This window comes from Coturnix japonica, chromosome 11 (genome assembly GCF_001577835.2).
Source record: "Coturnix japonica isolate 7356 chromosome 11, Coturnix japonica 2.1, whole genome shotgun sequence".
NCBI classification, from domain to species: domain Eukaryota; kingdom Metazoa; phylum Chordata; class Aves; order Galliformes; family Phasianidae; genus Coturnix; species Coturnix japonica.
This window is the reverse complement of record NC_029526.1, coordinates 4,026,169-4,039,494: the sequence shown is the minus strand read 5'-3', so window position 1 is coordinate 4,039,494 and position 13,326 is coordinate 4,026,169. Positions and strand designations below refer to the sequence as shown.

Sequence of the window (13,326 nt, the reverse complement as noted above, 5' to 3'; positions counted from 1 at the left end):
GATTCTATGATGGTCATCGAACCTTTGGCTTAATTTTTATATTGAGAACATCGCTTAAGAGAGATGAGATGATTTATACATAGCCATTCTGAAGGACAGACTTGAGATCTGTAGAATCATCCCTCAACACTCCTGTTCTGTTTGCTGACTTTGTATTTACCTGTTCTGGAAGCACTGCCATTCAGTACAACTGTTTTCCCATGTCAGGGTGAAACTTGTCCAGGTGGAGGAAAAGCAAAATAATGATGAGAATTAAAATGAAGTCTGTGGACATAGTGGGAAGTTAATAAGGGAAAAAAAATCTCTGTGATTAAAATGAAAAGAAATAATTTTCATGATATTTGAAGTAGAGCATCCAGCGTTCCATCCAATAAAAGAAATGAGGGCAGTTTTATAACTAGTATCCCAACAGGTTTGCCACATTCTTGGAGTAGGTATCCTTCTGTTCGATCTGATTCTTGCTTGCAAATGAAATACGTTAAAGTAAGTAAGGACTGCCTATCAGTTTGTTCTGCAGTGTGCATCATTTCATTTTTAGGCTCTCAAAAATTTATCAGAACTATGTACAAAATGTATATGCCTGGGAAAGAATCAGTAGTTGTATTCAAATCACCAGTTATTGAGTATAATTTTGTTAGGTTTTTCTCTGAATGTTGTTTTGTGTGTTGCTCACCTGACCTACTTTGAGTGTTTTTTTAACTTCCAACATGAAGTTATACTGGTGGTTTTATTTAGCAGAAGGAACCCCTCATATAAAAGCATATGATGAAGAGAGTGTAGCTTCTCTGAGTACAACACACGATGAGACGCAGGACAGCTTCCAGATGAATAACGGGACACCAAATTCCAGTTATCTCCTACAAGGTGGATACATGTTGGCTGCATCTTATTGGCCAAAGGCAAGTTTAGTATATTTCTTTGAAAATGAAGTACATTGGGGAAGGTGGGCTGATATTCAGTTAAATGTGATAAAACCACGTCACAGAGGCTGTGGAAAGATAATGGGGGGGGGGGGGGGGGGAAGAATTCTATTCAAGTTTAATTTATAGTAAAACTATTTCTGTATATGAGAGAATGTTCACATAGCAAGCAAAACTTTGAAGGAAGCATATTTGTATCATCCTATGAGTGTTATTTAGAGTAGTTTCAAAGTAGGTAAGAAGTGGAGTGAGTATTCACTTAGCTACATATAAAAAAATGACTTAGGTAGTGGTAATTGGACGCCTTCAGCTACATTGTGAAATGCTTGGTATAGTCTGGGTGGAGCACTGATGTTACAACTTTAATATTAGAATTTATATTATGTGATTCCTTATGTTGAAATTCTGAAGTGTACATGGAAAAGATAACTAGAATTAGTTTACTGTAAACTCATCTTCTTTGAGTTAAGTACTAAATACTGAGTATTCCTAAGCTTTATAGTCATTCTGAATTACTGTGGCTGACACAGCCAAGTTCACTCCTATAGTTGTTTGTTTTTCATTCTTAGTCATTTTATTTCATTTGAACGTTTGAAAAAATGCTTTTTTGATTTGTTCTTGAATAGTCAAAGATCTGTGGGGTTTGATTTCTGGTTTGTACCACGGAGCAGTTTCTAACATCATACATAAATGTGACGTGCAGTGTCATTACTCTTGTAAAAATACTTTCTCTGTTTTTCTTTAGGATCGAGTTATGATTAACCGGCTTGATAGTATTTGTCAAACAGTGTTGAAGGGTAAATGGCCTTCAGCAAGAAGGAACTATGACAGCAATACAGTGGCATCTTTCTACACAACCAAACTTCTGGATAGTCCAGGCGCAGCTACAGATTACAGTGAGCCCAGTGCACCAACACCCCCTCTTGCAGGTGTTAAAGAAGAATATGATCAGTCGCCACAGATGTCAAAGGTGAAGAAGCATGTACGAGAAAAGGAGTTTACAGTGAAAATCAATGACGTATGTTTATTTTTATTGCCCTAGGACCTGATTGCGATTGCGGTGTGCGGCATGCTTTACCTGCAAGTGGCTGCCTGCTCTTACTCTCACTTCCTTCACACACTTGTTTGTGGGTATTTGGGTCTGTTTTTTCTGGGCATTGAGGATTTGGGGTCTTTTTTGGTTTGGTTTTGTTTTGTTTTTTCCAGTTTTCATAAAACTCTGGAGGGAAATCTTCATTACTCTCCTCTCTGAATTGAAATCCTGTTGTGATGCTTCCTCAGCCAGCCTGTTTTATGCCATTTCTTTAAAAAAACAAAACAACAAACAACATTGAATTATGAACAATGTTTCTGCTTTTTGGCTTTTCTTTTTTAACATTTCAGCATATCCTATTCAGCCAGCACTTCCTCTTTTTCATGGAGGTTTACAGGTAAATTCTGCACTTAAAATGCAGGATAGATGCTTCATTTTATTTATTTTTTTTAACCTGTATTTTATGACCTGTTGATAGCACGTAATACATGAAACTTCCCCTTGTAACTGGATTTGATGCTTATTTAGAGAGTTCAGTGTCTGCATTTTTCCACTTAAGCGGGCAGGTAAACTAAAATTTATAGGCAATTCCAGGAAGTTTCTGGTCAGCTTCCTTCATGCAGAGGAGAAGCAGAACTAGTTTTAAGGCCTGGTATATGGCTTTTCTTCTTCCTCAACTCCTCTGGAGTAACCATTTCTAAGTGAGAAACTCCTGATTATGAAGTAGTCATTTCTGCTTCAGAAGAGACACTTCTAACCCTGGGATTTATTTAACAGGAAGGTGGTTTGAAATTGACTTTTCAGAAGCAGGGACTGTCTCAGAAAAGGCCATTTGAAAGCGAGGAAGGTGCACTGGGACAGCAGCAATACCTGGCTCGGCTACGTGATCTCCAGAATGCTTCAGAAACCAGCCTTGTCAACTTCCCAAAATCTCTTCCTGAATCAGGTACGTGTTGTGAATTCCTAAAATGTCTGAAGGGCGCAAGGATTAGTAATAAATCTTTTGTTCTTTGCTCTTCTGTTGATCTGCACGTATATGCAGTGGAGAGAGATGTTGGCTGTGAAATTTGCTCCAAACCACAGTTTAGAGCAATTGTGTGCAGTGTGTTAGGGAATCTAGGCACCTAAGTTGAAGTGTGGAATTGGACCCTGAGTGCTTTCACAGTCAGTTTTTGTGACGTTCATTTATTTGAAGGATTCCATTATGTATGGTAAATCCTCCTGCAAGAAGACCTTGATTATTGTAAAGCACGTCACTCTATGCTGTAAGTAATCATTTACAGTTGGAACATACCGTGTCTAGGAAGTGAAGATGAAACATTCCAGGCTTATGCCTGTATTATTTGTTTCGCACCCTTCAGATGCTTTCCCATGTCTCAAGTAATGAAACAGTTGAAGGCAATAGTCTGGAATTAGTTATTTGGCTTACAGCCAAACATTGAGGTTATTTTCATAATAAGCAACAGTGAGTTTACATTGTCAATATAAAATGAGCTTGAATTGAGCAGTTAAAGTTTGGATTAAAAATATCTGTAGCTTTTGTGCTGTGTGCTTCCTTTAGGCCAAGTTCTGACTGAGTGGCTGTAATTCATTGTTAGCATATGTGTGTATAAGAAAACATCTCTAAAACTATTATCCCTAACTTGCTATTTGTAGTTTTTTAGATACTGCATGCACAAATTAGTTACCCTAATACTGTATCTATTTCATTTTCTTTTATTATTCTAACATGCTCATCATTGTAAATAACTTAAGGATCTGACATGAATTTTGCTCTGTAATTTGCCCAGGTACTTCCAGTCACTTAGCAGCCAGCGCCAATGGAGTGATAGTTGATAGTCAGCCGGTACTCAAAAAGAGAAGAGGGAGAAGGAAGAACGTGGAAGGAGTCGATGTCCTCTTTATAAACAGAAATAAGCAGCCCAATCATGTAAGTAAAGTTAAATCTGTATCCAAAAATAAGATCCAGATAACTGTTCAATCCTTGACTCCATGTAACTGTCATCAATCAACAAAAATGTCATTACTCAGCCGTTTTATCTGAAATTGTTGTGAATTTTGTCTATTAGTACACAAATGAGAATTGGTAGAGGTTTGCTAAACATAACAAATGTGAAACAAGTAGCACGTAACCAGTGCCTTTTGTAAAAACACCACTGTTAAGCTGTAAGTAGCAGCATACTCAGTGTATGGCACAGCAACGCTTCCTGTAGCATGTGACAGGACTTGGTCTTAGAGGGAATTAAAGGCAGTTTTTGAGTCCTTCAGTTTGTGTTTAATGATCTGCAGGACTCTGGCTTTCATCATATCATACCTGAAGTAATTGTGATTGCTTTCTGTGGAGAGTTTAGAGCCATGTTTTGAATTTCTCCAGGTAAATCCAGGAATTAACTCGTGCCACATTGCTGCCGGAATAAACCCAGCACTCAATTACACGCAGTCTCAAGGCGTGCTTGATGCAGAGAGTCCAGTTCCTGTTATTAACCTAAAAGATGGGACGAGGCTGGCAGGTGACGATGCCCCCAAAAGGAAAGATTTAGAAAGGTGGCTGAAGGAACATCCTGGCTATGTTGAAGATTTAGGAGCTTGTATTCCTGTGAGTATACCTGCGTGTTAACTTCAATAGCAAAACATTACAAATACAATTGCTAAGAAAAGTAACATGGAGCAAAGACATTTGATCCTTTTCTAGTTTTACATGGGATTTAAAAAATATCTAAGAAGCGTCATATTACAGTGAAAATGATTAGTTAATCAGAAATTACAGGAGCTGAAAATAACATTACTGCATAGTGATACAAAACAGGATTTGCTGGAAATTCTCATTACCTACATTACAGTAGTACGATGGTGATGTTGTGCATATGGCTTTCTTATGTTATTTCTGAATTAAAACTTGATTAATGTGGCACAGAACACAAGGAAGTATTATTTATGACATTCTCTGTTGGACTGAAACAGAAGACTATTTCTGAAAGCCGCTTAACTGTTTTAGAAGTAGCTATATCAGAAAAGTAATTGACTTCTTTTATTCCTTTATAACAGAGGATGCAACTGCATGAAGGGAGGCCCAAACAAAAACGACACCGTTGTCGAAACCCTAATAAACTAGATGTTAATAGTTTGACTGGTGAAGAACGTGTCCAGCTCATAAACAGAAGAAATGCAAGAAAGGTATTCGTATTGACTGTTCCCATTCAGATGTACTCCAGATGAAAAGTGACCTGAAATGATGAAGCGTAATATTGAGCACAAGTAAAAGGTTTTGTGCAGGGTTTTGGTACAGCACAAGGAAGTTGATTACAATCTTCTAGCAAGCAATTTATAACTGAAAACATACATGATACTGCTAGAAACTTTCAGTGTTAACATTCAGCACAAATTGAGCACGTCATATATTGCAGTGTTTGTGCCATTGATTAATACAGAGGCATGCCCACTGTATTGGTATGGCCCTGAAATCTATTGTTCTGTGTTAAAAATTGCTCTTGTGCACTTTACTGATATAATTTAACTATTGGACCTGATACAGAAACTTTTTCAGAGACAGTTCTTATTTTCTGTGTAATAATTTGGTTCAAGACTAGCAAAAATAACCATGCTTTTAAAGAGGGCCCTGTTGTAAATTTGAAATATATATATATATATATATAAATATATATAAAATAGATTTATGTGTGTTCTAATCAGGAGTTTCACATGTTCTTAATTTTGGCCACATTATCTTATTTTGGTGTTACAACTTTTTGATATGATTAACATTATATTGGTATTTCATCCTTTGTAAAAACCTGTCCCTTGGAATTACTTAAATCCGGTGCATTGGATTATTTTGTATTCCTATTCTCTTTTTTATGGGTGGCCAGTATATAACCCCTGTAAATCAGACTGTTAGGTTGAATAGTAGCTTAACAGAGAACCAAAGCGGGAATTTTTCTCTAAAATCTTGACAGTGGAAGACAGAAAATCAGCAGCTTAATACAAGTTTTCAGATAGGTATTTAAAGTTTGGGAAAGACATAATGCATTTGAAAATGGGATTTCAGGGAGGCTGAAAGATGATATTCAAGAAAAGTATATAGAACATAGATATTTATGGAAGAACTGTAGAGAGACACATGGGATGGTGTCTTTGAATGTCAGTGGGAGTCCTAGAGGAGCAATCCAGTGAGAGACTTTGAGGTATTGCATTGACATCTGGAGCTTGTTTTTCTCTTGGAGAGAAAGCAGATTGTTTTTTATGCTGCTGTTAAGGTCAGAAGCTTTGGCACCTGTAGAAGAAAGCGAAGCAGAACTCCAGTCTTTAATCTCTTCAGTGCATTGAGATAGCTGCTCTGAAAAGGAACCTGTACAGGAGCTGGTCTATTGAAAAACAGACACTTGACTTTTCTCTAGTAAGCTGCGCCCTGAGGAATCTTCTGAGTTGATGATGAATAAATGAGAGATTTGATCTTAGCTTGCTGTAAGAGCCTGTTTTCATGCTGGCTTTTTGCTCTAATAACAGATTTCCACACCTTAGGTGAAACTCACTTCTTCTCTGTTATGTTTTTATTCTCGGTTTCCTCAGTTATTAACTGCCTCCTACTTGTCTGCACCACCAAATTCTCCAAAACTCTATTTTTCATGAACCAACAGAAATCAATTAAATGCTATGTTGATAATTTTAGTTAAGACTGTGTGTCCTATTTTATGTAAGAATCAAAAAAAAGCCAAAACAATGTCAGTTGTCTTTCTTCCTTTTCCATAGAACTACTTACTGACTCCTGTCTTTGTTTCTCAGGTGGGGGGTGCGTTTGCTCCCCCTCTGAAGGATTTGTGCAGGTTCTTGAAAGAAAATCCAGAGTATGGAGTGGCTCCTGAATGGGGAGAAATTGTAAAGCAGTCTGTGAGTATTTGCAGAATGAGATATCTGTGACATGATGGGAAGGCAAGGCTTTCACTTCTGGTATTAAATTCTATTAAATGTGGAGGATGAGTCAGTGTTAGCTTTTTTCAGCCACCTTGGCTCCTGAAACTGGTGTGCTGGCACAGCTGTGAGTAGGAGGAAGAGAAGGGACAGTAACTGTCAACCCTAAATTAGAGATCAGAGATTTAGTTGAAGGTTGTATAATGCTGTGACATTTTAATCTCTGAAATGTTACTTTGAAGGCTTTAAGAAAGGTATTTGGCTCACAGAATAGTTTATCATTAGAGACAAGAGGATAAATACTATTTTAAGTACGTACTTTCACTTTGTAGCTGATTTACTTTTAAGAAATCAATATCACCAATTGAGATGTAAATCAAGTATTAATACAGCTATTTCTTTCTTAGCATTTCTCTCTTCCTAGAGGTTGTATTATGAGCTAGAAACTAACACTGGGATTGCAGAGGGAAGAGACCAAGGTTAATATATGAATACATTGTTAGGTGTAGGTCTGTGCAGCCACTTCAGTTTTGCCCGTGCATTCCTTCTGTAGGGATCATCCATAGTAAGAGTAGCACGTTGCTTGCATGTCTTAAGTTTCTTGCTAGTAGCAAGCTACAGTCAGTGAGCAGCTTTTTCCCAGATGCTTGGAAAAAGTGCATCTAAGTGCACCACATTTGTAGGCAGATGTGAGCTCCTATGCGTATTTGTACATGCACAGTGTTACATTCAGACTATGGTTAACATAGAGGTTACAGAACTGTGTGCGTTTATGGACAGCATTTCTGGGTGTTTGCCTATATCAAATAACCGAACCTGGACATTAAGTCTTATGCCATGCAACCATAGGCATATAAACAAATCTGTTCCTGTATTCATTTATCGTTTTCAATCAATTGTTAGGGTCAAATAAGGAAAACTGCTACAGAGAAAATAGCACGTGTTTATGCAGTGCTTACGTAATGAGGGCTTACAGAAGTGAGGTAAATACTATGCAACCCTAAAAAGAAGCTACCTGAATTTCATTTTAATAGAATTGCATTTGAGTCTTTATTGTTTGTTCTTAAGTTTATGGCTAAGGTGAACTATGAAGACATTAAGATTCACGCTGCTTCTCTTGCAGGGATTTCTTCCAGAAGTTATGTTTGACCGTATTCTCACCGGGCCTGTTGTACGGGAAGAAGTCAGCCGGAGGGGAAGGCGCCCCAAAAGTGAGATTGCTAAGGCAACAGCGGCTGCGGCTGCTGCCACTGCTGCAAGTGTATCAGTGAACCCTCTGCTCACCAACGGATTGCTCCCGGGAGTGGATCTGTCCAGTCTTCAGGCCTTACAACAAAACCTGCAAAACCTGCAGTCGCTGCAAGTAACGGCAGGGTTGATTGGAATGCCAGCTGGCTTAACTACTGGAGGAGAAGCGAAGAACATGGCTGCCATGTTCCCCATGCTGCTGTCAGGGATGGCTGGATTACCAAACTTGCTGGGCATGGGAGGACTTCTGACAAAGTCTACGGAATCTATTTCAGAGGATAAAAAGGGAAGTGATTTGAAAGAGGTGGATATAAAGAAAGAAAGGACAGAAGACCAAAATACGGATACTGGTGGTGAAAACTCTGTTTCAAGCTCTCCTTCAACATCCTCTGCTGCTGCAGCTGCCAATCCTCTCTCTCTTAACCCATTACTTTTGTCCAACATACTTTATCCAGGGATGCTTCTCACTCCAGGCCTTAATCTTCATATCCCAGCTTTGTCTCAGTCTAATATTTTTGATGTACAGAACAGTGAAAGTAATGACACGGGCTCAGCCAAGCCTACAGAAGAAAAGGAGGAAAATTCTCGGGTTAGAGATCAGGAAGACAAAGGGGGAACAGAGCCAAGCTCTCACAATGAAAACAGCACAGATGAAGGTTCAGAGAAAGCAGATGCTTCATCTGGATCTGATAGTACATCGTCTTCATCCGAGGATTCAGATTCTAGTGATGAAGACTGACCCCAGACTCTGCACTTAAATTATGAACTGATTTTGAATTTATTCTTTAATTATTTCATTGTAAATAACCCAGTGTTGAGTGCATCAATGATTTACTGACCGAACATTTCAGTATTTGTTTAGAAGTGCAAACTGCTTTCAGAGACGTTTTGCATGTAATATTTCCTGAAGTTCATGAGTTTCTGAACTTGTATGTACTATCAAATACACAATGGTGTAAAATTACAACAAAAGGCATTATAATTTTGTTGGGGGGTTAATTTTATGAAAATAATGCTCAAGAAAGAGCTGTATATTTAATATATTTGCAGTGAACACAGAATACTTTATGCATATTATTGATTTAATTTGAATATAGTTTTACAGCCTCCTTGACACTTATAATTTACAGATCAAAACTCAGCAATAATTTGGGCAGCTAATGAATGTCATGAAAGCTGTAGAATCTACATCACCATCCATTGCTTTAATTACATGAAAATGCTCTAGTGTTGTGATGCACTGCTGTTTCCAATTCAGGTACAAGTGTGTTTAAAAGAAGATAAATTTTTCCCAATCAGCCAATTAAACTGGCTACCTGTTACCTCAGCTGAGTTAGTTTAGGAAGTTTACATTGGTTTCTATTACTTGTTTTCAGGTTTTGTTTTGTTTTCTAAAGACATCTTGTATATCATGTTAAAATCTGAGCTGAGATACGACTGTTAGTGGGTTCTTTCCCCCTCACTGCGACTGTTCTCTGTGACAGCAGTAAGGGGAAATCAACCCAAAAATGGTCTTGTCTCACGCTACTTGGCACCACGTAGATCTATTTAGTTTACACCTTTGCAAAGTTTTGGGCTCCCTCTGCAGAATTAGAAGTCCCAAAATGAGGAGTAGTTGCCCCAAGACTCAGAAAAGGCAAAACTGTCATAAAGTGCCACTGAAAAGACCTTTCAACACTGCATACTTCATGTAAAAATTGTTTGTTTGCTTTGTTTGTGTAGATTTCTATTTGTGTTTTATGTCATAAAACCTCCTGGAGTTACCAGTTAATAATGGTAAATAAAGTATAGATAGTTTTGAACTCCTTTTGAGTTTAAACTTCTCTGCAGATTTAAATCTGACTAAATAGAAAATATTACCCCAAATCATTATTGGGATATCACTTTTCATATGTTATGCTGAGTTACCCACTTAAAAAAAAGAAAGCACTTTGAATAGTAAGGAAGACAAGTTATTCCTAGAAACCACAGTAACAGGCCATAAGGCATCTGTTGAAGTCCAAAACCTTAGAACCCTTTACTATATAAAATCTGTCTAACATTTGATGTGTGATCTGATTCCTCCTTCTTTTTAAGCTGCTATTACTGTGACACAGTAGAGGCCCAGATTCACATTTACAGAAGTTCTGAACTGACTGAGATTTCAATTGACCCTTGTTACAGCATTTGCGGTCCAAGAAAAGGCAAGTGTTAAGAGAAAATAGATACAGGTACTAGTAGGAGTCATTGAAAAAGCTTTACAAAGGGATACATTTAAAAAGAAAAGCAAAACTGTATATTTTGATATAGTTCTGTTGCTTGCTTGTACAGTAAAACAACTGTGTTGTTTGTTTTTGTTTTTTTTTTAACCGAGAACTTTACCAATGAAATCTAAGTTTGTATGTGCGAAATAACCCCATTATAGAAGCAGTGTTACATGTCATACACGACTTTACAAGTCCCATTTGGATTGTGCTGGTTACGTATTCTCCCAAATAGTATTCTGATCTTTCGGCCCTTCATGCAGTGTCTTAGCAATAGTGAGAATTCAAAACTGCCAAGAGAAGGGGGTAGCAATTCTTCATTGTGGGAATAAAATAAAGAAGTATTGCGTATTTAATACTTAGCCCTTTGTAATATAGCACTTTTATTTAACTAGGATGCATCTATGAAATAGCCAAAGTTTTACAGACAGTCGTTAACTTAGTTTGCTGATGGAGCACATCAACAATACCATCACTTCCCACCCTTCCCCCACAAAAGAAATCTTAAATCTTGTGGCTAAAACCTAATTTATATCAGATTTATGAAATAAAGTATTTTCCTAATTATGCTCAAGTGAGTTTGGTTACCATTCTAGTGATTCTTTCTATGTAATAAGGCAATTATAGTTCCAAGTAATGAAGGCTGGTGTAGACTTGAACATAATATATTGGGTTTATTTTTCATCAGTTTGAACCAGAAGGGGAAAAATGTCCCGCTGTCAGCAAGACTATATGCAAAAATGGTTGTATAAAGTTAAGGGTTATAAGGAAACCTCAGTAGAATTACACTAATACTGAAGTTAAGATTAAAAGGATATCCGAGGTGATGATAAAGTGTGTGTTGGTAGTTACTAAAAGAACCTTAGCTGTTATTGCCTTGTATTTCTATCCCTTGTTTCAAGCTTCATGATCCAAGTCTTAGTCCAGTTTTTCTTTTGGACATTTGCAATATTTGCCAGTTGTGTTCTGTGTAGTCTGAATTTGCTTTCTGTAGTTGAACGAGCGTCTTAAAAAGTCATTTGTAATTTATTGAATTACTTTCTATGATGTTCTATAGAGCAAATGGAAGTTTAATTATTTTTTATTAAACATATTCTTTGACTACCCATGATGTCAGCCTCAATATGTAAAAAAATAACGCTGTGTAAAGGTCAGATATGAATCTTGGAGCAGCAAACGTTGAGCTTCAGTGCTAAGGTCTGAAAGTGAAATTACTCTCTTGAATGTACAAAAAATGAAAGCTAGGATGTCTGTCTGCGGAACCAAATGTTTACTTTGAATATCTGTGCTGGGAATCAGTTTCAATTGGTTTCCTGTAATTCTGCTGTCTTACAAACAAAAGGAGCTGATGCTGCAGCAGCGCTTGTGTAGTTCAGGGTTAGGGAGTAGTGTACAGTCAAGGTTCTGGTAAAATGTTGAATTAATATGAAATAACGATGTATATTATGTTCCAGGGTGAGCGCTGTGGTAGTGGACTGTCTTTTGGGGTTTTTATTTACAAAACTCTGTGTTTTTATGTCTTTATTGAATCTTTAAGTTTGAACGTGGCACTTACTGTCTTTCATTTATTTCATGCAGGGTACGGATGCTTCTCCTGAATGTGAATTATCTGCTGGTTCTCAGGTGCTTTGTTTTCAGTACATCATTGTGCTTCAATTGTGGTATCCTTCTTATGTGTCCCTTTACAATTTCTTCTTTTCTCAGATCTATGTGATGAAAATGCACGTATGTATATGTGCCTTGTATTTGTGTTCTCCTTAAAGCCCTGCAGAACCCCTAACTATATACATATTTATATATGTATATTATTCATATATATATTCATTTGTTTTTAGCAGGTCTATTAGAGAGCTGTCACAAATTTAACCATATATGTAGATGTATGTGTGTGTGTATGTATGTATATACATATATATATACACACACACACACACATATATATATATATACTTACCTGTGTGTGTATATATCTGTAAGTATTCATGCAGAAGCAGCCACCCTAACTGATACTTGTGTGTTTGCTTCATCAGCTTCTTGGGGCTTGTGCAGCTTTTCTCCTATGGTACAAGTAGGAAGTTTCCGCTTAAGCCTTCAAAAAGGAAGAGAATCTGTTCAATTTCTGTTTGCTTAATTAGATCAAATTTGTGAGTAATAGATGGGATCTACTTAATGAAGAGACTATTTACATCAAGGAAAGGTGCTGAAACGTATTAGAACTTAGTGGTGTCAGTAAACTGCATTTATTACTGCTGGAATTGCAGCCTGCTGGAAGGAATGAGCGGTGTTTGATTATTTTAACTCAGTATTTTAAGAACACTTTACACGTTAGGTATCCTCATGTAAGGGGTAACTTACCTAATGTTCACTTTTCTTTAAGAACAAGCCAAAAACCTCTGCTTAACATTAACTGTAACATTTCTGTTCACAAAGGAGCGAGAGCGCTTTCAAATAAGGCCAATGAAAGCTATTGATGTTTTCTTAACCCACCTCCCTTCAGGCTCTCTCAGTTGATACCACAAGAAGGAAAGAACGTTCTGAATTCTCCCTGCTGTTTCAGGTAAGGACTCTTGTGGCATTTCCTCATGTGAGGGAGATGTTAATGATGTTAGTGTCGGTTAGTGCTGGTACTGGTGGAAAACATTTCATATCACAGCTTGGCCTTAAGCTTATTTCAGTTCTTAAAGCAACTCTGGAGCTGGTAACTGTTGTCATCTCCTGCTTTATCCTGTTCCATCTGTGTTGTGCTACAAGTGAAGCAGGTGGGCTGACATCAGCAGTACCAGGAGGACACGGGCTGTGTTCCGTGCTGCGTTCTGTGCTGTTGTTTCTCTCACACAGCGATACCTGTGGTTGTACCATCTCTTGCTGTGCTGGCACAGTTCTCCTTGTACCTGAGCCTTATTTGGGAGCCCACCTCATTTCTGAGGAGCTGAAGACCATCATTCACCCCTTAGTGAACATAACTGGGACTTACTGA

The 13,326-nt window shown here is 37.6% G+C and overlaps 1 protein-coding gene across 14 annotated transcripts in view; it reads left to right on the top strand.

Moving 5' to 3' along the window:
- The window catches only part of CHD9 (chromodomain helicase DNA binding protein 9), a 77,749-nt gene extending 66,294 nt beyond the window's left edge, over positions 1 to 11,455 (top strand). For 8 of the 14 annotated variants that reach the window (XM_015873622.2, XM_015873621.2, XM_015873623.2 and 5 more), the window contains 8 exons: positions 736 to 899; positions 1,666 to 1,938; positions 2,731 to 2,899; positions 3,744 to 3,883; positions 4,328 to 4,549; positions 4,999 to 5,127; positions 6,733 to 6,837; positions 7,982 to 11,455. In XM_015873622.2, coding sequence (XP_015729108.1) covers positions 736 to 899; positions 1,666 to 1,938; positions 2,731 to 2,899; positions 3,744 to 3,883; positions 4,328 to 4,549; positions 4,999 to 5,127; positions 6,733 to 6,837; positions 7,982 to 8,845 — 2,066 coding nt within the window. In that variant the 3' untranslated portion in view covers positions 8,846 to 11,455. The remainder of the gene's footprint in view (positions 1 to 735; positions 900 to 1,665; positions 1,939 to 2,730; positions 2,900 to 3,743; positions 3,884 to 4,327; positions 4,550 to 4,998; positions 5,128 to 6,732; positions 6,838 to 7,981) is intronic. The other 6 variants (XM_032447129.1, XM_032447132.1, XM_032447130.1 and 3 more) reach the window with 5 other exon arrangements.
- The last annotated feature ends 1,871 nt before the right edge of the window (positions 11,456 to 13,326 follow it).